Source organism: Akebia trifoliata, chromosome 11 (assembly GCF_017979445.1).
Source record: "Akebia trifoliata isolate Shusen 1 chromosome 11, ASM1797944v1, whole genome shotgun sequence".
NCBI lineage: Eukaryota > Viridiplantae > Streptophyta > Magnoliopsida > Ranunculales > Lardizabalaceae > Akebia > Akebia trifoliata.
The window spans coordinates 42,652,499-42,673,748 of NC_141385.1; the positions used below are offsets into that span (position 1 = coordinate 42,652,499).

At 35.6% G+C, this 21,250-nt stretch overlaps 2 protein-coding genes across 14 annotated transcripts; both read left to right on the top strand.

Moving 5' to 3' along the window:
- The first annotated feature begins 1,443 nt into the window (after positions 1–1,443).
- Positions 1,444–7,182, top strand: LOC147391822 (putative alpha-mannosidase At5g13980). Of its 13 annotated transcripts, none has more exons than XR_015183231.1 (10): positions 1,444–1,974; positions 2,703–2,867; positions 3,041–3,264; positions 4,419–4,536; positions 4,621–4,731; positions 4,818–4,848; positions 5,078–5,125; positions 5,328–5,708; positions 6,541–6,632; positions 6,720–7,182. XR_015183231.1 is itself a non-coding variant. In XM_086459988.1 (10 exons), the coding sequence occupies exons 5-7, from the start codon at positions 4,767–4,769 to the stop codon at positions 5,454–5,456; spliced, it is 228 nt and encodes a 75-aa protein (XP_086316114.1). In that variant the 5' UTR covers positions 1,449–1,974; positions 2,703–2,867; positions 3,041–3,264; positions 4,419–4,536; positions 4,621–4,766; the 3' UTR covers positions 5,457–5,528; positions 5,650–5,708; positions 6,541–6,632; positions 6,720–7,182. The 13 variants fall into 13 exon arrangements, 5 of the variants coding, with proteins under 5 accessions (XP_086316114.1, XP_086316115.1, XP_086316116.1 ...); XM_086459988.1 differs by lacking the exon at positions 4,818–4,848 and having other exon boundaries at positions 1,449–1,974; positions 4,621–4,817; positions 5,328–5,528; positions 5,650–5,708; XM_086459986.1 differs by lacking the exon at positions 4,818–4,848 and having other exon boundaries at positions 1,450–1,974; positions 4,621–4,817; positions 5,328–5,555; positions 5,650–5,708.
- A 4,081-nt stretch (positions 7,183–11,263) lies between these two features.
- Positions 11,264–20,467, top strand: LOC147391823 (disease resistance RPP13-like protein 4). The gene is made up of 8 exons (XM_086417351.1): positions 11,264–11,387; positions 13,571–13,679; positions 14,911–17,563; positions 17,712–17,830; positions 17,920–18,130; positions 18,228–18,465; positions 18,621–18,774; positions 19,725–20,467. The coding sequence occupies exons 3-8, from the start codon at positions 14,932–14,934 to the stop codon at positions 20,073–20,075; spliced, it is 3,705 nt and encodes a 1,234-aa protein (XP_086273477.1). The 5' UTR covers positions 11,264–11,387; positions 13,571–13,679; positions 14,911–14,931; the 3' UTR covers positions 20,076–20,467.
- Positions 20,468–21,250: the final 783 nt, after the last annotated feature.

Below are 21,250 nucleotides of genomic sequence, written 5' to 3' on the forward strand. Positions count from 1 at the left end.
GAACTCGGCGTTGTAAAACCCACTCATTTTCATTTTTTCGAGTTTTCCCAACTAAAATATATGGAAAGATCGACTTAAAACTGGATATATAAGGACTTGTGTAGATGATTTTAAACTAAAATAACCATCCTTGATAGATTTTTATCAAAAAAACAAAGTAAAACAATTGAAAAATCCTGCCTTCATTTTTTGTTATAAACTGTCAAAAAAAAAAAAAACGTCATAAAATTCAAAATGAGAAGTCATTTTCATTAGGCATTCACAATAAAAAATCTTTGAAACTGATTGGAATCGCCATTGGAAAACCTAAGTATATGAAAAAAGGGGTAGTTTTAGTATTTCAAAAATATTATAACCTAAGATGAGGTTGAAGGACCATTAAGAAAAGAAAGTTTTATTGAATGCATTATTAAGAGAAGCCCTCTAAAACGTAGGGATTAATTAGAAAGAAAACCTTTCGCCATGGACCATTAAGTAATTTTCCCAAAAAAAGAAACCTGTTACTAGAAGAACTGGTTGATTTTTTGCTCACAGCCCAACAATCAGTTGACAAATGACGTAAGTAATACAGAGAAAATTTCTCTTTCCTATCCGCACATCCTCTGCCCCAAATTTTAATTTTATGATTTCAAATTTTAAAAAAGGGTTGTGGGACTACATAGATTATCATATTGACAATCGAAGATCACAACCTTCTAGATTTCATTAAAAAACTCATTGTTGAAAAAAAAAAACAAAAAAGTTTTTCGAGTTTGATCTAATGTGTTGAAAATGGATGGCTACTGAGCACTCAAATTTAAAATTAAAATTCAATTATGAAAAATAACTTTTTTTTTTTGAAATTCATGGAATTTCGTCCTCTCCAACACTGTGGTATTGGATCATGTTTTTGAATGCCAAAAAGTGATCTAACCAAGAAATTTCGTTTTTTCACCTTGGACAGAAGAGAAAATTTTTCTCTTTTATTGCTTACGTCATATACCCTCCTCTTCAACCTCTTATAAGACATGATCATTTTTTTTTGAGTCGTGACAAAATGACATGCTAACACATACACTGTTGACGTGGCAAGTGCACATAACCATAGATCTTTTTCTTTAGGATAAACAAGGAAAAAAATCATGAAGAAAAAGATCTACAATTCTGGGCAGATGCCACGTTAGCCACGTACAGATCACTACCTCAAAAAAGCTAAAATTCGGCATTAATATAGCGTTAAATACGGCAGCCCAAGTCTCACGTTTATTTGGGCCTGCCTAAAACCTGTAATTAAACCCAACAAAATAATTCGACGGACTAAGCCCAACGAACCACCAGATTTATTTATCTTTTAACCGAATAAAAAGTTAAGCCCAACAAACTAATTCGACGGGCTAAGCCCAACGAACCAACAGATTTATTTCTTTTTTAACAAAAATAAAAAATCGAGAATTTTCATTGAAGAAAACCAAAAGCTCACATTCGATTTGTTGTTCATCGAAAACTCAGAGAGTCATTGGAGAACACCGAAGAACACCGAACGAAAACTGACATTCGATCTCTTGTTCCGTCGAAAACTCACAGAGCCATTGGGGAACACCGAATGAAAACTCACATTCGATCTCCTTTTTCATCGACAACTCACATTCGATCTCCTATTTCGATCGAAAACTCACATTCGATCTCCTATTTCAATCGAAAACTCACTGATCCCTGTATCGATATCCTGTTTTGATCGAAAACTCACAAATCCCTCAATCTCCTGTTTCGAGAATTTCCGAACGATCTCTCACTCTCACTCTCACTCTACGCCTTTGTCTTCAATCGCTCACGTCCTTCAAATTGAAGAGCTCCTAGCTCTTTTCACTTCGTCGATGAATTTTTCATCTCTCGGAGCTCAAATCAAAGAGTAAATCAAAGTTCAAGTCGAAACACTAAGAACTGAAGCTCACAAACCCTAAAAAAATCACTCTAGATCGCTCTTTTTCGTCTGAGGTATTGCTTAATTTCTTCTAATTTTTTTTCTTTGTTGTTAATCTGTTGATACATTGCCTTCTGATTTTTTTTCTTTGTTGTTAATCTGTTAATTTCTTCGGATTTTGTTTCTTTGTTGTTAATCTGTTAATTTCTTCTGATTTTTTTTTCTTTGTTGTTAATCTGTTGATACATTGCCTTCTAGTTTTCAATGAAAAATGGTAGCTATTTCAATTGAATAATCTTATTGAGTTAAATTATGTTTTGTAGAGAGCTTGGTGTCTGAAATTTCTGCATCTTTGTTTACTTTTGATTGGTGAACCCTTCAGGTTTCCCTTAACTGAATTCTTGGTCAGGAGAAATGTATTACGCGCCTATTGTTGTATCATTGACATTGTAAGCCAAATGTTATCGAAGTCAAGTTCATGAGGACTGCTAATATTTTTGTATTAGTCTTTCATGATGGTTATCTTCCTCACTAACTTGGTATCAATGATATTGATGCGAACACTTAGAAATGACTATGCAAAATATGCTCGAGAACATGATGATCTGGAGAGTGACACTCCACTTTTGTTTCAATTATCTTTTTTTTGTATTAGTCTACCATTTTAGGATAAGACTTTGATGATGATGATGATGCATATGGTCTTTTTTCCCCTTTGTTCTCTGAATTGGTACTTATGTCGTTGAATCTTCGGGGGTTCTTATGAAATTTTTAGTTACTGATATAGATAATGTTTCATTAGTTTTGGCGGGGCACTCTAGGGGAAGCAAAAGAAGCATTCTCAACTCACCAGCCAAAGGGAGAGATCACACTCACTTGGTATCTGAAGGAACATCGGTGAAAAGAAAAACAATATATGCTCTTGCACTGTGGAAATTTGGAAAAGTGGATGCCGAGGATGGCTCAAGTTAAGCTAATCAACCTATTAAATTCAGTTAGTCTTTATAACAAAGTAACTGCCCATGCTTCTCATCTTTTTATCCTCAACAACAGTAGGGGGAAAAAAAGATTAGTTGGTAAAATATGTTGATCATCTGTTATGTGGTTTGCAAATTGATTATTATGACTACATTTTTACAGGGTGGTGTTATGTACAACAAAAATCATCAATAGTTGTGATGATATTGGAACTGGGAATTGCAATGACTGAATTCATTCTTGTTCCTCATGGCTGTGTGTCATGGTCGTTCCATCAGAACCCTTCAGCTTGGACACAGAACAGCAGAATGATCCTTTTTTTCAAAAATAGGAAGTTGATGGTGTGGGGGGAGTTCAATGTGTCAATCTATCCTTTCTCTTGCATGGTAAATTATCTTTCCCTTCTCTTGTTCTTATATTCTTCTACATGTAATCAGGAAAAAAAAGTAAGAAATTTACTAAAGTACAAGTTCACAAGCTTTATCTAAATTGGGGTGATGGGTTTGTGGTGTTTTTATGTTTTACTGGAAATGAGACTTGTCCTGGTCCAAGCAAATCTACCCTACCTAGATCTGCTATTAATAGGTGGTATTTTGCTTTTAGCTTTAAATTAAAGTGAAAGAGAAAATAGTTCAATTCTCTTCCTATTTTTTTTTTGTTTTTTTTTTTGGCACCATACATGATTTTTTTTGCTAAGCACACCCATAAATGTATTAAGCACATTGGTTTTAGATCTGAGTAACAATGTGTTTCTAGTAGAGTAACAATTAAATATGGACAGACACCCAAAGGGTGTCTGGTTCCAACTGTTAGATTCTGATTCCAGATTTTGATTTTGGATTATTAGTATCAAAGTATAGAAATTAATTTTCAGAACCTAATATCTCATAACGCGGCACTAATATTGAAAATTGATTAAATTTCTTATTTTGTAGACCTTGTTTCTTCACCCACCCAAGGGCAAACATCTCACTTTAATGCCCAAAAAAAAATTAAGGAAATGGGGTAAGCTGTAAGTAGCACTCTTTGCATGGCTGGGAGGGAGGGGGGGGGGGGGGGGGGGGGGACTTTGTACTTGATGGAAACCATCCAATTGTTTGAAAGATGATATTTAGCTCCAACACTCTGTCGATTTTTGTGAGATAAAAAATAAAATGGAACCAAGGGAGGGATGTAAAGAAATTTTAATAATCTTGTGTCTTTGAATTGGCCAAATTGTCATCGAAATGTCCCAATAAGGTGTTAAGTCTATCAGTGATGATGTTAGAGACCTTGGTTCAATTCATGTCAACACCAAGTTACTAATCTCATAAAAAATAGGTTTATTGATAATAAAAAAAAGAAAAATACGGATTTTGGGAGAGTTGGATTTTAATTAAGGGTTCTGGATCTATAGGTCCGACTAGCAGGGGTGAGGCAATTAGTCTCTTAGAGCACCATATCTCACCTAAATTTTTTTTCATATACATGACCTCCTTTGATATGAGATGCACATCTTTTTTTAGTATTAGTCTGACACCTTGAATTTTGATGCTCACAGGTTGTTGAAGTGCCCAATGTCAGCTAGAGCGACATAGTAAAGCACAAAGCTTTGCAAGGAAACCCTTCCTTGAGGCTGACCATGTGGTGTAAGCCTCCAATGCCTTTTAAAGCATTGAGTGAGAACTACTTTTGCCTATTGTATCTCAACATGTGAATCTTTACAGCAGCTACCTCTTATCGGCATAAATACTTCTTTACAGATCCAAGGAAACTTCTATATCAGAATTGATCCTATAGCAGAGGGTGCCAAGTGGTGTCGTTCATTTGGCCAAGAGATATATTCTTCATTTCTCTTAGCCTTCACAGAACAGGTGAAAGAAAAACCTTCATACCTACTTTTTCAAGGATGGAGCCCTCCTACAGTTTACCTGATAATGTTCAATTGATAACACTCCAGGTAAGGGGATTGCCCATGTGCAAGGAAACAGGTTTCTTTCTTGCTTTGATTCATTCAAAATTGTAGGAAGAAATTGGCAAAAAGTCTTTGAAGAGACTTGAACCACCATCAATGTCTGCTTTGTTAGCTTGAAGCAGTTCTGTTTATGGCTGGTTTGAAAATGTGAAAACATTTCTCAAATCTTCTATTGCAGCAGTAAATGGAGTTTTACAAATTTTGTTGTTGTTTCCCTTTCTAATTAACTCTGTTGAATTCTGCAGGAACTTGAGGATGGAAAAGTTCTCCTTCGGTTGGCACACGTATATGAGGTCTTATTTTCTCTCCGTAGCTTGGTTAACCATTAGAAACTGTGGTATCCCCTTTGAATGGATGCCAATTTGATATGTTCCTTTATTTTATTTAAATGTCCCCTCTGAATATTCTTGTTTTATAGTTTGATAATGCTGTGGTCGGTACTCGGTGATTTGTTGTTTTAATTTGTTTTTTGTTGTGAAAACTGAAATATATAAGGCGGGGGAGGACAAGGACCTTTCAGTAATGACAAGTGTGGAACTGAAAAAGCTGTTCCCTGGCAAGAAGGTAAAAGGAAGGAGAGTCTGCTTGGCGTTATATAAGTACGTTTATCAACTTAGCATTTGATCATACTAAGCAGAAATGGAGAAGAAGAGATTGGTTTGGTAAGTAGAAGGCGCACCTGAGGAAGAACCCAAGGTGACAAGGGGAGGCCCTGTTGATCCTGTAAAGCTGCTGGTTTACAAATTGTGCTGTTTCCCAATATATATATAAATTGTGCTGTTTCTGACTAAGTCTATTACTGGTTATTGACAAACAGGCTAAAGATATCACTGATTTAGGTTTCCTTGAAAGAGGCATCCAAAATTTTTGTTCCAGGTAAATTTAATTTTAACCATGCTTTTTCGCTAATCCTTAAAGGGAATTCATCTTTCTTTTTTCATTTTTTGATGGGTAAGCTGGACTTGAACCCACGACCTTAAAGTTGTTTTGCAATACGTCAAACCAACTGAACTATGGGTCTAAGCCCCATCTTTCTTTATTCTTATAATATTTTCAGGCATTTTATCCCACAGTTTGCAATGCACGTCTGGTACACACTACTCTTGAGGCACTAACACTTAGATTTGTGGTGGCACTAACACTTAGATTTGAATAACATTGTGTACACTCGTGAAGGAAACTATTTGGGGTATATAGTGGGTAGTTTTTGCCTTTCCATTTCCATTATGGATTGGGATATATGCTCAAATATGTGAAGGAAATTATTTGCAACTATGGTTATGTGTGCGCCACCACATCATTTTTGTCACCTTTGTGTCTCCGTTTGTGTCATTCCAGCATTTTCCTTTTTCTAATATTGTAGTTACACAAATAGATCACTTTAATCTTTCCTATAAGATTCACGACATATATTATATTTAAGGAAACCATTCTTCTCCTGAATACTGATAACAATGTTTCAACCACTGTACTAACAATTGTTAAAATGTATTCATCAACGATGAAAAATGTTTCCTTTTTTAGAATTTTATGCTTTTACATCTACGTGGCACCTTATCATTTTGTTGAGTTCTCAGAATTTTGTGATCCACATATCAATGCTTTCTATAGATGATTTTCAATTCACCATATCAACTAACTTAATAGCATTGCAAGACTAAGAAAATGCTTGTGGGGGGTCACTGTTGCTAATTATCTATTTTTTCAGATTTTGAACTGTTTAGATGGGTGAATTTTATCTATGCAATCAGCAATCATTATGGTAGCCTAGGTGGTGGTCACTACTTTGCATATGCAAAGGTAAGAGACGTAAACCAAAATCTGCTTCTATTTGGGATTTGTTGGTGTATGATTGAGAATTTGTAATTTGTTTTATCGAATGTGTAGCTACTTGAAAGGGACTGGTGGTACCATTTTGATGACAGTCACGTTTCTCGTATTAGTGGAGGTGAAATCAAGACATCAAGAGCTTATGTGTTGTTCTATCGGAGAGTTAAAGTTGAATCAAATAAAGGAGCGGGTGAACAATCTCAAGTTCATTCTCCAAGCAATTAGAGCAGAGCACTAGATGGGATGATGAGAAGCAACTTCAAGACATGTAGTTTGATGAAGTCAAGTTCAGCACGGATGCTTTCCAAGGAACTTGATCCGTTTTCATTTGGGAAAATGAAAACAGCAATGCCAAGTTCTATGGGATCATCTTCATGGAGTCAAACAAGAGAATAATAAGATCATTTTCGCATTACTCTATTAGGGAAGAGCAAGGATAAAAGGTGGCATGTCGACATTTTGATGAATATTTTTTGTTGTTTAAACTAATGACATATTATTTATTATTATTTTTAATGAATAGTAAGCTGTGACCACAAAGTTGCTTTGCAATGTGGCAAACCAACTGAGAGTCCGAGGCCAACTAGTAATTCAAATGCCCATTTTCTTCTACTACTAATCAAAAATCAGATTACCACGATTCAAAAAAAAAAAAAAATTACAAAATTTTAAATTTAATTTTTTTTAAAATATTGGTTCGGTCCGTCCAATAGTTTGACCAAGAGCACCAGTAGGTGGGCCAACTAAGGCACCTTTGGGCTCTGATCACAATAAAAATGTGGACCATAGCATGCGCAATTTAAGAGGTGGGTCCACTGGAAAAAACTTGGGAACATCCTTATGGGATAAAAGCGATTCCACAGAATTACTGTTCCCCAAAATTTCATATCCCAAGAAAGTGACTGACAAATAAACAAACAAAAGCCCACAAATTGTAAAACTCCATTGTGTCAATGCATCATTTTATCATTAGTCTTTTCTTTTTCCAAAAATTCCATTGTGTCTGGCCTCTTGTCTGACAAGATCTCTTTTATACCTAATTTGACAAAAGGCAATTCAATTTCTTTAACTTCCCAAAGGGTCTCCCAACAAAGGGGTTGCTTCACGTTGTTTTGTTTCAAGGGTCACTTTCTTTGGCCGATCTATTGGCACACACCAAACATAACTTTCTCATGTGAACAGTTTCGACTTGATTGAAAGTGTTAGGATAAGAAAAATAAATAAGATCAAAGCTTAAAACTCTCATTAAAATCATTTTAGATGCAAAGAAAAAAAAAGAAATGAGAGAGAGAGAGAGAACAAGAAGAAAAATGTTTCGATACCTTTAGGTGGGTAAAATAAGCAATTTAGGTTAAAATACAATTAATAGGTGTGTGTAGATAGTTATGTTAAAGTTAAGGTGGGTATCGCAAGAAAGTGGGTGTAAATTGCAATTTTTGTATGCAAATAACCCACCCTACTTTCTTTGGCTTAAAATGAACTATTCCCAAATTTTTGCCTTAACCATACTTTAGGATTAGTCATGGTGAATTTATGCTTTCAATTGTACTTATCTCTTATAATAATAATTGTAAGTGTTTTAAAACAAATAATACTATTTTCCTTTTTAAATGATCAGTAAGCCTATTTTTAATGAGCTTAGTAACTCAATGCTAGCGGGTTTTGAACCCAAATCTCTGGTATCATCACCCAGAGACTTAACCAACTAAGTTAGTCGGCACATGCATTTGAGTTGATTCAATGATTTTCCAAGTTGTCTCAATCCATTAATTCCGTTGAGTATAGGACAGAGTCACCTCGAAATCCAGTTGAGTTGAGTCTACTTGAATGAGTTTCAAGAAGGCTACCCATCAAGGCATCAATTACTTGATATTATTTGGGGCCAAATTCCCACTTTTAGATCTAAGAGCAAATTAGGATTTAAGATTATTGTTTGGACATGAGAACGACGAATTAGGGTATTAGGAATAGGTAGGGCTGCAACTTGGGCACGCCAGCCGAATTCAATCTAATTGATGGGTGAGCCTGGCCGAATCATGTAGAATGTGAGGTGAGCCTGGGTTAAACCCAACCTTAATTCGGGTTGAGCTCGGATTGAGGGTTGGACAACCCAAAGCTATATAGTAATAAACAAATATTTTTGTCCAAACGGAGAAGGGAGACGATGTTATGCGCTAAGTAGCGCAACCCATCTATTTTTATAATCTTGGGTCTACTATTCATTATAACTTCCAGCTTTTGCTATAGGAAATTGTATCTGGGAGTGGGAGAATTAGAAGCCTAAAGTTTGGAAAGCTACAACCGAGAGAAGTTTATCTGTTAACGAAGCTAAATGGTGCAAATGTTTTGTTTTTACCGTATACCTTCCCGCTATAGTACTCATGTGAAACGGCACCTTTGGTGCTTCTATTTGACATCGTTTTAAGATTCTTGGAAGCACGCGAAGCTGACTGCTTTTGAATCGAATCACCATTGTGGTTACCAAATGATTGAAATAGCAAAGAATAAATCAGTAAAATTAGAAGCAAGGGTAGGCACCCATTATAAAAACACTTCCCAACCTGAACACATGACATTATATATTTTATGAGTTGTGCTGGAGTGACGTCATTGGGGACACATGGGGGACATCTTGACGTGGTGGCACACAGATGCCTGTAGATAAGTTTTCTCCAAGATACAAGTAAAACACATCTACGGACATTCGGGTTTCACCACATCAAGATGTCCCCCACTGAGGTCACTCCTCAGCATTAATGATATTTTATATTTTAAAAACCATTTATATGGGCCTAAGTATGAAGATTTTGACAAGAGCTATACATGAATGATAAAAACTTTTTTTTTTTCAAGGTATTTTGACAAGAGCTATAACATGAATGCTGATTGGAATTCTTGGTATTTTAAGAGGATGAAAGATGGACAAGATATTGGCGGATATGGTTCATAGAAAAAGTTGTAAACGGACTCTAAAAAATGGTCACAAAGTTGTCCTGCATACGTTACAAGAAGTATTTTAATAATCTCATCCTGCATAATTAAAAATAAGGAAAATTACTTAAAGGACCCTCACAGAAGACTTTCTTTTTAAGTAGTCCTTAAGTTTTGTGGGGATGCTTGACAAGACATTTAGTAAACTTTTTCTTTCTAAATGATCCCTCGTACTGTCGAGTTCAAAAATTTTACTATTGAACTCGACGATTTTTTATTTAGTGTTGAGTTCAAAATTTTTATTGTCGAACTCATCACTATTTATTGTCAAATTCACCACTTTTTTATTTATCGTCGAACTCGACACTAGTAAAACCCACCTATTTTCAATTTTCGAGTTTTTTTTTATTAAAATACATGGAAAGATCAACTAAAAACTTGAGATATACTTGTTTAGATGATTTCAACCCAAAAGAACCATTTTTGATCAATTTTCATCCAAAAACTAAGAAAAAAATAAGTGAAAAAAATCCCTAATTTTTTACATACATCTTCAAAATGTATGAAAAAACTCTTGAAATGACTTCTTCTTTCTTAAATACTTTCTGATGGAATTGAGTCTCCGAAACTCAGTTGAGATGTCAAAAATCCAATTTTTGGATGAAAAAAATGAATTCGAATGATTAGGGCATTCAATCATGAGAAATGTAGGAGATGAGGTCCAGGAACCATTTAGAAAAAGAAAAAATGTACTAAATGTCCTATTAAGCAACCGCTAAAAACTTAAGGACTACTTGGAAAGATGCCCTTCCATGATGGTCCTTTAAGTAATTTTCCCTTAAAAATATAGAGCTTTTCAGGAAAGCCAAATATCAATTTCACTAAATATTTATTTTAGTTAATTAATTGATATTTCTTAATTAGAAAAATCTTAAACTTTCTCATGGATTGTGAGATACAACTTTCTTATTTAATGACATACACTAAATAGAGAATCCGTATATCTCATGCCCCTTTTTATTCAATAAACATTTATAATCTAATACCTCTTGGAATATCGCATCAAAGATCTTCACTAGGTTGATAAACCTTTAACCTTGAATGTGCCATTATCACTATCCTAAAAAGAATGTTGTTGAATTGCCGAAGAACGCCCCAATCGTGTTTATCTAAAAAGAATTGATCGTAAGGCATGAGTTTGAGGATTAGAGTTTATAGAGATATAGATAAAAGTAAGATTTTATTTAAAAAACAAAAAAAAAAAAAAAAAACAAAAAACTAAGCAATCACATAAATAAAGAACAGTTTTAGATCCAATCACTACGTGAAAATCACAATTTTTTCTAAAAAAATTTGTTGGGCCTGGCCCGTCGAATTTTAAACCCGAAATTCCGCGGCCCATGGACCACGTTTTCGGTCGAATCTTAAACCCGAACTCAGCCCCTCTTTCCCTCTCTCGCAGTCGATTTGTTTCTCTCCCTCTCTCACAGTCGATCGATCGACCTCACTCTCTGTCTCACTCAATCTCACAATCGAATCTTACTGTCTCTCTCTCACAGTCGATCGATCGACCTCTCACTCTCTACCTCTCTCTCTATCTCACTCAATCAATCGATCTCTCCATTGCTTTCTCACCGTCAATCGATTTCTCTCCCTATCTCCCTCGATCTCATTTCTATATCGATCTCATCTCTGGATCGATATCATCGCTCAATCGCTCTCTATTTGATCGCTCGAAGTGATCTCTCGATCTCTCAAGATTGGAAACGATGGAGTGATCTGTTGTTTTTGAAGGTGACTCTCTATCTCTCTTAATGGTACATTAATGTACCAAGATTGTACTCAGTAGACCTTGGACTCTAATACCATATTGAAGAAATAAGCTTCAATTGAATTAGTAGATCATTAAATGAGCTCTAACAACAATTTTATAGAGAATTTCATAAACCAAAAATATAGAAAGCATACTTAATTAGGAAGATAGTGATTACCTAATCAATTGATCTTTTACAATTAGAATATTCTAAGTTTTCTTATAGATCATGTAATATAACTTTCCTAATTCAATGACTAACACCCCGTAGTGATTCGATCTATTTCATGAACTATTCAATACACCTCTAGAATCTAATAGAGTTTCCTAAATGGCATGTGAGAATATTTAAATAGTACCTAGGTTCGGATTCTGCTCAATAACAAGACTTCTTATAATGTGAAATGCTAATATGGAAAATATGGATTTCCAATCTGATATTGTTGGGAAAATAGAGTCTTAGAAAATAAGTAAATTATAATTTTGGGATTTTGAGGCGTGAAAAGATCGTTTTCTTTAAGACTTTATGTATCTCCACTTGTAAAAGAGTTTGACAGGTTCCTAACAAAATAACCTCCAGGATACAACAAAACCAAGATCAAAATTTGCAAACAACAATCTTGAGAATTCTCCTATGAAACAATATGTATCATTTGGCATGATAGATTGAGAAAATTAGAACACTTGATAGAAATCTCTTTAGCGTCTCTCCATAAAGGCACTTGAACAAAATGTGTGTATATTCATGAATAGCAACCATTGCACCCTTTAAAAATATTATTTAATCAGACAGATTTAATAAATAAAATCCCAACAGATACACCATCTAGATCAGTATCATGAGTAATGACCTCATAAATAGTATATAAGAAAAAACCAAGTAGTATCTATTGTTTCCACTTCAGCCACCTTTGCAGGCAAAGAAGTCTTTGCTGTCACTCTTGAGGACCCATCTCAACTTCAAAAAATGCAAGAGAAAAATTGTGGTGGCTCCCATGGGAATGGAATCAAAGTGATATTATGGACTAATTAATCTTTTTTGTTTTTATATATGCAGAAACATCAAATCTTTGGATCACTCAATAATTTCAAAAGAGGGGATTTTGAAGACTTTGTGTGTCAGTGGTAGGGCCTAAGGCCTTTACCTTTGTCTCTTTAGTTAAAAAGAATGACTTCTCCTCTCGACCTAAGAAGACTAGGAAAAATGGACAAAACACCTGAGTAATGACATAATTTTCTTTCTTTTTTTCCCCTTAGAATATTTATCAGAAGTGAAAGAAATATATTGGTTTAATGGAGATTATCACCATTCATATATAATATTAATTAAAAAACAATCAAGCTTTCAACGCGTGGTATAAGAAATTTATTGAGATCTCGAACAAATCTTATTTTCTAATGGCACCATTCTTATAATAGAAGAAAAATATTGATCACAAGTTATTGTTGTTCGCAAAATTTGAAGGAAACAAAAAAAAAAAAAAAAACCATGCGAGAGGACGTACAGTTTACATTGTATTTGAAGGTGCCAACTTGCCGAGTTCGTTAAAGTCGCAAGTGTTGACAGCACGACCTGGATTGAAATCCTGCCTTCACCTACTAATAACTAATCATTAGTCCACTTTCTTATCAACAAAAAAAATCATTAATCATTAATTTCTCAAACTATGTCGGATTATGGGCAAAACTCATTTGATCCCCAATCAAAACACACTTGAACAATCATGGGAGATAATTAGGATCTCTAAATAAATTTGTTGGACAATCTTCAATCTATATGTTGTTACAATACTATCATCCAAATAAAATTACAAATTTCAAGCAATAAATAATCTCTAAAGAGCTTATATCAGAAATGAATTTTTTGAAAACAAAATGATTAATCAATCAGTGCACATTTTTTTATACAGTCAGCATGTCTTGCAAGAAAATGAAAAGTTTGTATGCATGTGATCAATGTGAGCCTTGTAAAGGTGATAAGACATTAATAAAAAAGATGGGAGGGGCCTTTGCAAGTTGCAAGCATCACCAATAAAGGAAGCATGGGAAGACTCCCTTGTTTCCACACTGCTTTTAGTTTATTTTTTTCCTCTGTCAGCCTCTTTTTTATATAGCAAACTCCTATGTTTTGTAACCCATTTGTCTTGGTTCTTTGCAAGTAAAGGAGGTTCTAACTTCTAAAAGCACTTCCAGATACACCAACCGTTCTGGATTTCTTGGATGATTTGATGTTCTTCTGAAATCAAACTATCAGATTTAGAGCAACACAAAGAGTATGTGCCTGTCTTTAACTTCTTTGTTTGGTGTTTAATTCTAGCTTTTATGTGACCAACACCTTCAACATAGATCTAATCTCATCATTTCATGGTTTTATAATATATTTGTCTCTCAATTTTCACCATGTCAGAACTAGCATGGTATGCCATGAATTGGTAGGTTTGGTGATTGAACTCCAGTGGTGTAATGTTTGGGCCAAGTTCGATTTAGACCTGCCTATGCATTACCTCCTGAAACTGTCCAAATCTGTCTAAGGAGATCTCTATGGTAAGGAGATCATCCTTACAAAAAATCAGCCCATTCTGAAACTTATAACCCCATCAAAGTTGATCACAAATTAATGGTAAAACTTGACGGTCGATAATTCTTCAAATTGTAAACCACTTTTGGTGGGGTTAGAAGTTTCAGCATGGCTGATTTTTTGTGAGAATGATCTCTATAGCCACAAAAAAATCAGCCCATTCTGAAACTTCTAACCCTATACGACAAAGGGTTGTCAACTGGATTGTCTAATAAGGATTGTCACCAGATCCCACCCAAATTTATATTTTGATTAGTGAAACTTCAATCAAAATATACATACATACATACATATGTCTTCACTTAATTTCTGGGATAAATCCCCAAGGGTGGTCCCTAAGGTGGGATTCAAACTCAAGAGCTCTGCTTCCTGAGGAATGGTCCTGGCCTCCTTTTCCCTTCATCTTGCATACTGAGTTTCTGTATGTGACCTGCTTAGAACATAACGTTTCTCTTGGTTACTATCTTCTTGTGAGGTGGGATCCCATAACTTGCATTCCTTCACTTATCTCTCATAACCAAGAAAAATGCAACTCATCTTTAGATCTCACTCAGTCTGTTGCATGCTTTGTATACAAACATTCTCCTACTTCTTAAAACAATGCTCTCATTCTTGCAGCAATCATTAATAAACACCATATATTTGCATTTCAAACCATTATCTAACCTGAGACACTTTAACATTGAGATTTTAAGTCCTAAGAGGAGATTATATGTCAGAGACCAACAAAAAACGACTCTGCCAACTTTCTATTGGTACAACTATCTCAGTTCATCATCTACACCTAATACCAATAATTGGTGAAGACAACAGCTTGATTCATATAATTAAAAAGAAGGAATTTCTTGAATTTCACTTATGATACTCTTCTATAAAATGAAATAAATGCATATGTTTCATGATTTAATGTGTTGGATATATTACAGAGAAGGACAAAGAGAGAAGCAATGGCGGAGCCAATTATAAGTGCAATACTTCAACTCCTAGTGCAACAAGTATATGTTTCCCTCGAAAATCAGAAAAAGGTCTTAACTGAATTTGAGAGTGAATTGAATGAAATGATGGATAAATTTGATGTAATGAAGAACTTTCTGTACGATATACAAAGGCTTCAAGGCAATCTTGGCACCTACCACTCTGTCAAGAAAAACATGGATAAATTGAGGGACTTAATTTATGATGTTGACGATATACTAGTAGATTGCCGAATTCGAGCGGATACCATGCATAAGAAATTGTCTCCCATTGGATTAGTATTTCGCAGTGGAAAGGGAAAGGAGTTGAAGGATATTAAAAAGCGTATCGAACAGTTGGAGAAGCAGATGAAAATCTACCTACTTCCGTTCATAGGTCAGATGACTCACAAGAGCAGTGAAGAAAGTAACAAAAGAATAGAATGCACCACGAAAAATTTAAAGCTATCTGAGATAATCGGCTTCATAGAAGATACAGAAAACATAAAACAATGGATTCTCCCAAGAAATGAAGAACAACATCGAGTTGGAATTGTGGGAATGGGAGGTTTGGGTAAAACAACTATTGCTCTGAAGATTTTTCATGATGAAAAAGTAGGCAACGTCTTTGAGAAGAGGATTTGGCTGTCTATGTCTCAAAAATTTGACGTGAAAGAGATCACGAGGAGCATATTGGAACAATTGGGAGAGGATGAGAGTGGGTCTACTAGGGATGATCACCTGAATAAAGTTCGGCAAGCTCTCCAGAATGAGACGTATCTCATCGTCATGGATGATGTATGGAGCACTGATGGTTGGTGGGCTCAGATATCTGAGGGCCTGCCAAAAGGGAAGGGATGCAGTATAATAATCACGACAAGAAAAATTGAAGTTGCGGTCAGAATGGGAGTTGTGGAAGGTCGGATTCACCGACCAAAAGTTCTTGATGCAACTGAGAGCTGGTCGTTATTCTGCAAAGTTGTATCTTTGGACAGCGAAGGTAAGCATTTGAATGGTCATTTTGAAGAAGTTGGAAAGGAAATTGTGAAGAAATGCGGGGGCCTTCCACTAGCAATCAAGAAAATAGGAAAATTGTTGTTAACCAAAAGAGATTCTCTTTGGGAGTGGAAAAATATTAATAATGATTTTCGTGATATGTTGGCGAATCAAAGAGACCATTTCTCACTAATTTCTTCTTTGCAACGGAGCTACGAAGATCTTCCAGTTCATCTGAAACATTGTATGCTGTGTTTCTCTCTTTATCCTGAAGACTATGAGATCAATGTTGAACAGTTAGTATATTGGTGGGTTGGGGAAGGTTTCGTTACTGGAGATGATCCTAAAACCGCACTAGATTCGGCCTTTGATTGTATATCAGAATTGATCAGCAGATGCCTCGTTGAAGTTGTGAACCGGAGGGGTTATGATGGAAGAGTCTACAGCTGCAAAATGCACAAAATGGTGCGGGATATGATAATTAGAATGGCAAAAAAAGAGGCATTTTGTAGCTTTGATCAAAGAAATGGGCAAATATTCGACACAAATTCTCGCCATTTGGGTTTAACAAGTGAAATAGATATGAAATCCCTGAAAAGTAATTCAAAGCTAAGGGCCTTGCTAGGCTTTTTTCAGTTTAATTTCTGTTGGAATAGTGGATTGGCACCAGTAAAGACCCTCAGAGTGTTGGATATTTCACCCAATAAGCTAAATGGTTCTCGTATTAAGGATCTACTTGGCTGGATCACATCCCAAAAACGCCTAGCCTATCTCAACCTAAAGGGAGTTACTGGCATGAAAGAGCTGCCGAACTCGATCAAAGAACTCCAAAACCTCCAATATTTTATCTTGAGTAAATGCAGTAGTCTAGAGAGGCTTCCTCCATCGATCGCCACTTTACAAAAGCTTACAGTCTTAGACATAAGGGAGTGCAATTCTCTTCAAAACCTTCCCCAGGGACTGAGGAAGCTCACCAATCTTCAAGTGCTATCTCAATTCAACCTACCAAGTTCATGTAAAGATGGCTGTCACCTTGGCGAGCTCAAAGGCATGACACAACTCAGAGAATTACGAATACACATAAGTGGAAGGAATGAAATTGGAGATAATGAGCTGGAGGGCCTGTCACAGCTACATCAACTTCGGATTTTATCTATTGATGCCAAAGAATGTATGAATAAACAGATTCTGCAGAAGTTGGATAAGCTTTCTCCACCGTCAAGTTTGCAAGAGCTAGATCTTCGGAACTACAAAGGAGATGCTACACCAAAATGGCTCAATCCTTCTTCCCTTACCGAGCTGGTATATCTTTGTCTTGAGAATGGCGAATTTCAATGCTTAAGCCCAGACTTCTATGGTAGCAATGAAGGGACTTGGAAAATTGAAGGCCTGTCTTTGAAGAACTTGCCAAGATTGAAGTTGGAATGGGAGACTCTGCAGAATGTGATGCCATTATTAAGGTATGTGGAAGTTAAGCACTGCCCTATGTTGCAATCATTTCCTTGTCAAGTTGACAACCCTGAGAACCTCGAGGTGTGGAGGAAAGAAGACAGAATGATGAAGAAGGATGGCAAGGAAAGGAATGAAGAAGACAGTGAAGACGAATTTTCCCATGAATTCTGTTATTATGGTGAGCATATGCTTCCTAATCCCCTTACATATAACTGCTTCTTTGACAGTTTGAAAGATTGAACACTTCCCAATATATTTTCCATTGTGAACTTATTTAGAATCTTAGCTTAGTTAACACCATTCTTTAACGTTCTCCCTTGAAACAGCATTCCAAGGCCCACGGATCAAAAACAGATTTATTACCTTTCAACAAATAGTAGAAGCTACTCAAAATTTCAGCTCTGGAAAGGAGATCGGCAGGGGAGGTTCAGCGATTGTTTACAAGGTACACTTTCTACTATTGAGGTCTAAATCTCTTTCACTTGTTCACTCGCTTCATGTATAAGCCAACATCATCGGTTTACATGAATGCAGGCTGAACTGCAAGATGGGAGTGTACTCGCAGTGAAGATGCTTCGAAAAAAGTCAATTCGAAGAACCGATGGATTTCTTAGTGAAGTAACCACCCTTTCTTCCTTAAAACATGAAAATCTTGTCCAACTTTTGGGCTGGTGTATAGGCTATGACCAGTGCTTGCTAATATATGAGTACATGGAAAACAATTCCCTCCAATTTGCTTTATCGGGTAATCTAGAATAGCCTCTACAAATTGTTTAGAATAAAAAAAATAAAAAAATAAAAAAATCCATGATATATAATGACTAGAGATTGGGTGATTGCAGATCCAGAATCCAAGTTGAAACTTAATTGGCAAACAAGGTATAAGATATGCCTTGGAATAGCAAAAGGGTTATCTTACCTCCACAGAGGATCAACAACATTTAAGATTATTCATAGGGATATCAAGGCCAGCAACATTCTGCTTGACGGAAATCTCAATGCTAAGATATCTGATTTTGGATTGGCTAGATTTTATGATGAAAACAAAGACGGAGGCATGATCACATTGGACAGAACACAGTAATTTACCAAACCCATTCGTACCACATCAATTTTAAGTTGAAGCATTAATTTCACTTTAAATGAGAAATATAGTCATCATCTATTACCAACACTTTCCAATCCATGATAGTATTGTTCCAATCTATTTTCTATGATAATATTTCTTGTCGCAGTGGATATATGGCACCTGAGTACGCAGTGCGGGGTATTATAACCGAAAAGATAGATGTTTACAGCTTTGGAGTTGTCACCCTAGAAATTGTTAGCGGGAAGAATGTTGTAGAGTGCAGGCCACACGAGGAGTACTTTAAATTCCTTTTGGACGAGGTACTAAACTTTGAATTTTCTCTAAACTTCATTAAATTTAAGATCAAAATTGATTCTGCATATTTACATTTTGTGAAAATTTGTCCACTTGGAGAAGTTCAAAACTAAATGCTAAATTACTGCAAAAAAAAAAGGTACAATTTATAACAAAGAATGATATAACAAGCACAACAACAACATTCATCCAACCACAAAAAACAACTAATTGCAGTACAATATGCAAGATGAGTAGTGTTTTGCACATATGGGCACAAGAATTTGAATTACCAAGGATTTGAGAGGCAGAACAAAAATAACAGTTGTTGGTGTCCTATTTTTTGAAATAAAATGTGTTTCAAATTTAAATAGTGATGTTAACTCTTAAAAATATTGGCCAGGTATGTCCATTATTTAAGCATAAATTTTAAACATGATTCTAAAGCATTAATATTTTGATTATTCTAAGCAATAGTAAAAACATTTACCATCCAATGCCAAAAAATGTGTAATATTATTTTGTGTATTTAATCATTTGTAATGTTATTATGTAGATTAAACGTATGAGAAAACATGAAATTACAAAGAAATATGATTCTCATTGTGGAACAACTTCATAATATGCAACACCTGGAGTACTTGATCTTTATTTAGACTTTCGTAGTTTTATAGTGAAAGGCTTTACTGGAGTAGACATTTTTCACCTAGAAACTCTAAAAAACAAGCAAATGTTGAAAAAATACGATATAAGTGTTTAGAACACTTGTAGAATTTGAAATTTGGGTTTCGAACAATCAATTTTGCCAACATCTCATGTGTAAACTACATTCCTCCTTGTCATAATCATAAATCAATAAAACTCATAAAAAATAATTCGCTAGTTTTATACCATGTTTCATAATCATGAACAAAATTGTTGCTGGATGTACATACATTAATCACTGATCAAATAGTGCTATGGTGTGAGACTACAGGCCTATATTTTGCATGAGAAGGGGAAGCTTCTGGACATAGTTGATCAAACTGTTTTATATGAGCAAGACTTTTCAGTAGAGGAAGCAAGTACAATGTTGGAATTAGCAATGTTATGCACCTATCCATCCCCCACGCTCAGGCCAACAATGTCAGAAGTAGTAAGCATTCTTGAAGGCAAGGGAAAACTCCCCATCTCAAACCCATTGATTTGGCAACCCTTCTCTCCAGGGGCAGAGCCAGGATTTTCTTTTAGTGGGGACAAACTTATCGTTAATTGGAGAGGCAGGGGGCAAAAATTGGAGGGAGATGAGGGAGTGGGGGCAACAGGATCAAACGGGGCATATCAGTAGTTCAAAATGCAGGGGTATCTCAAATTTAAGCATAAATTCAAGGGAATCTAAAATGCCCAAAAAAGTTGAGTGAGGGCAATTGGCCCAAATGTCTCCTCACTAGCTCCGCCCCGGTTGCTCTCTAAGCTGAAACCCCCAGAACTTCCAATGAAGGAATATCAAATGCATGAATTGTAGCAAAGAGAGGGATGGGACTACAATGTCTGAAGTTGGTTCCTGATTTGATTTTAAATATGGTGTGGCTTTACACATCTCATTGGGCATAGAACAATTGTGCTTGTATTTGTTTTGTGATTTGATACGGTCATCGTAATGTGTGTTTTTGATTATCAGTCCTTTGAGTCTGATATTTATAACTTATTAAATTTTTATGGTCTGAATTGTAACATCTTTCTGGATAGTTGGAAAATTTTATTCATCGTGGTAGGTTAAAAAGCTTCAGCTTGGGATGGTTTTATGCTTGGTGGAGCATCTGGAATGGGCCAAACAATGTTCTGATCTCTATTAGATAATATATTTAATTTGTTGATAGAATGGTGTGGTGATAACAAAGTTATCATGACCATGACCATGGTTTGTCAAGTGAATCAACATCGAAACCATGTCAACTATTGTAAGACTAATAAACTTGGGTCAGTCTTTAATCCCCAAACTCGGAGAACTAAGATTGAGGCAAGAACAAGTGGATTGAAGCATCAACACAGACCCCAAGGAATTGTGAATTTTTCCATCTACAATGTAGCTTAGTACGTGAGAACTTACCATAAAGTTAAGATCAGAAATGGTGAGGATAAGAGTCGAAAATCCTACCTCCACTAAGAAAGGGAACTTGATCCTACATGTGCACAAAAAGTTGATGAAGATAAGAGAGAAATGCAAGAGATGGCCAACCAATGTAATGAAGTTCACGCCATCTACCGAAAAGATGAGCAAGTACAACAAGAAGTTGTAGAGGAATAAGAATTGAGGGTTGCCCCAAGTTGGCAACAACACAAAAGCCAATATGAAGAGCACAAATGGTCATGGATTTGATGAAACAACCCAAGTGACCAGCTTCAAGACCTTATGAATTATGACCAAGGGTTAATAATGCGGGACGCAAATCAAGGAAACAGTCTAATTGAAGGGAACATGAGAGATCACGGGCTGTTATTTATTAAATTTTATCAATGTTT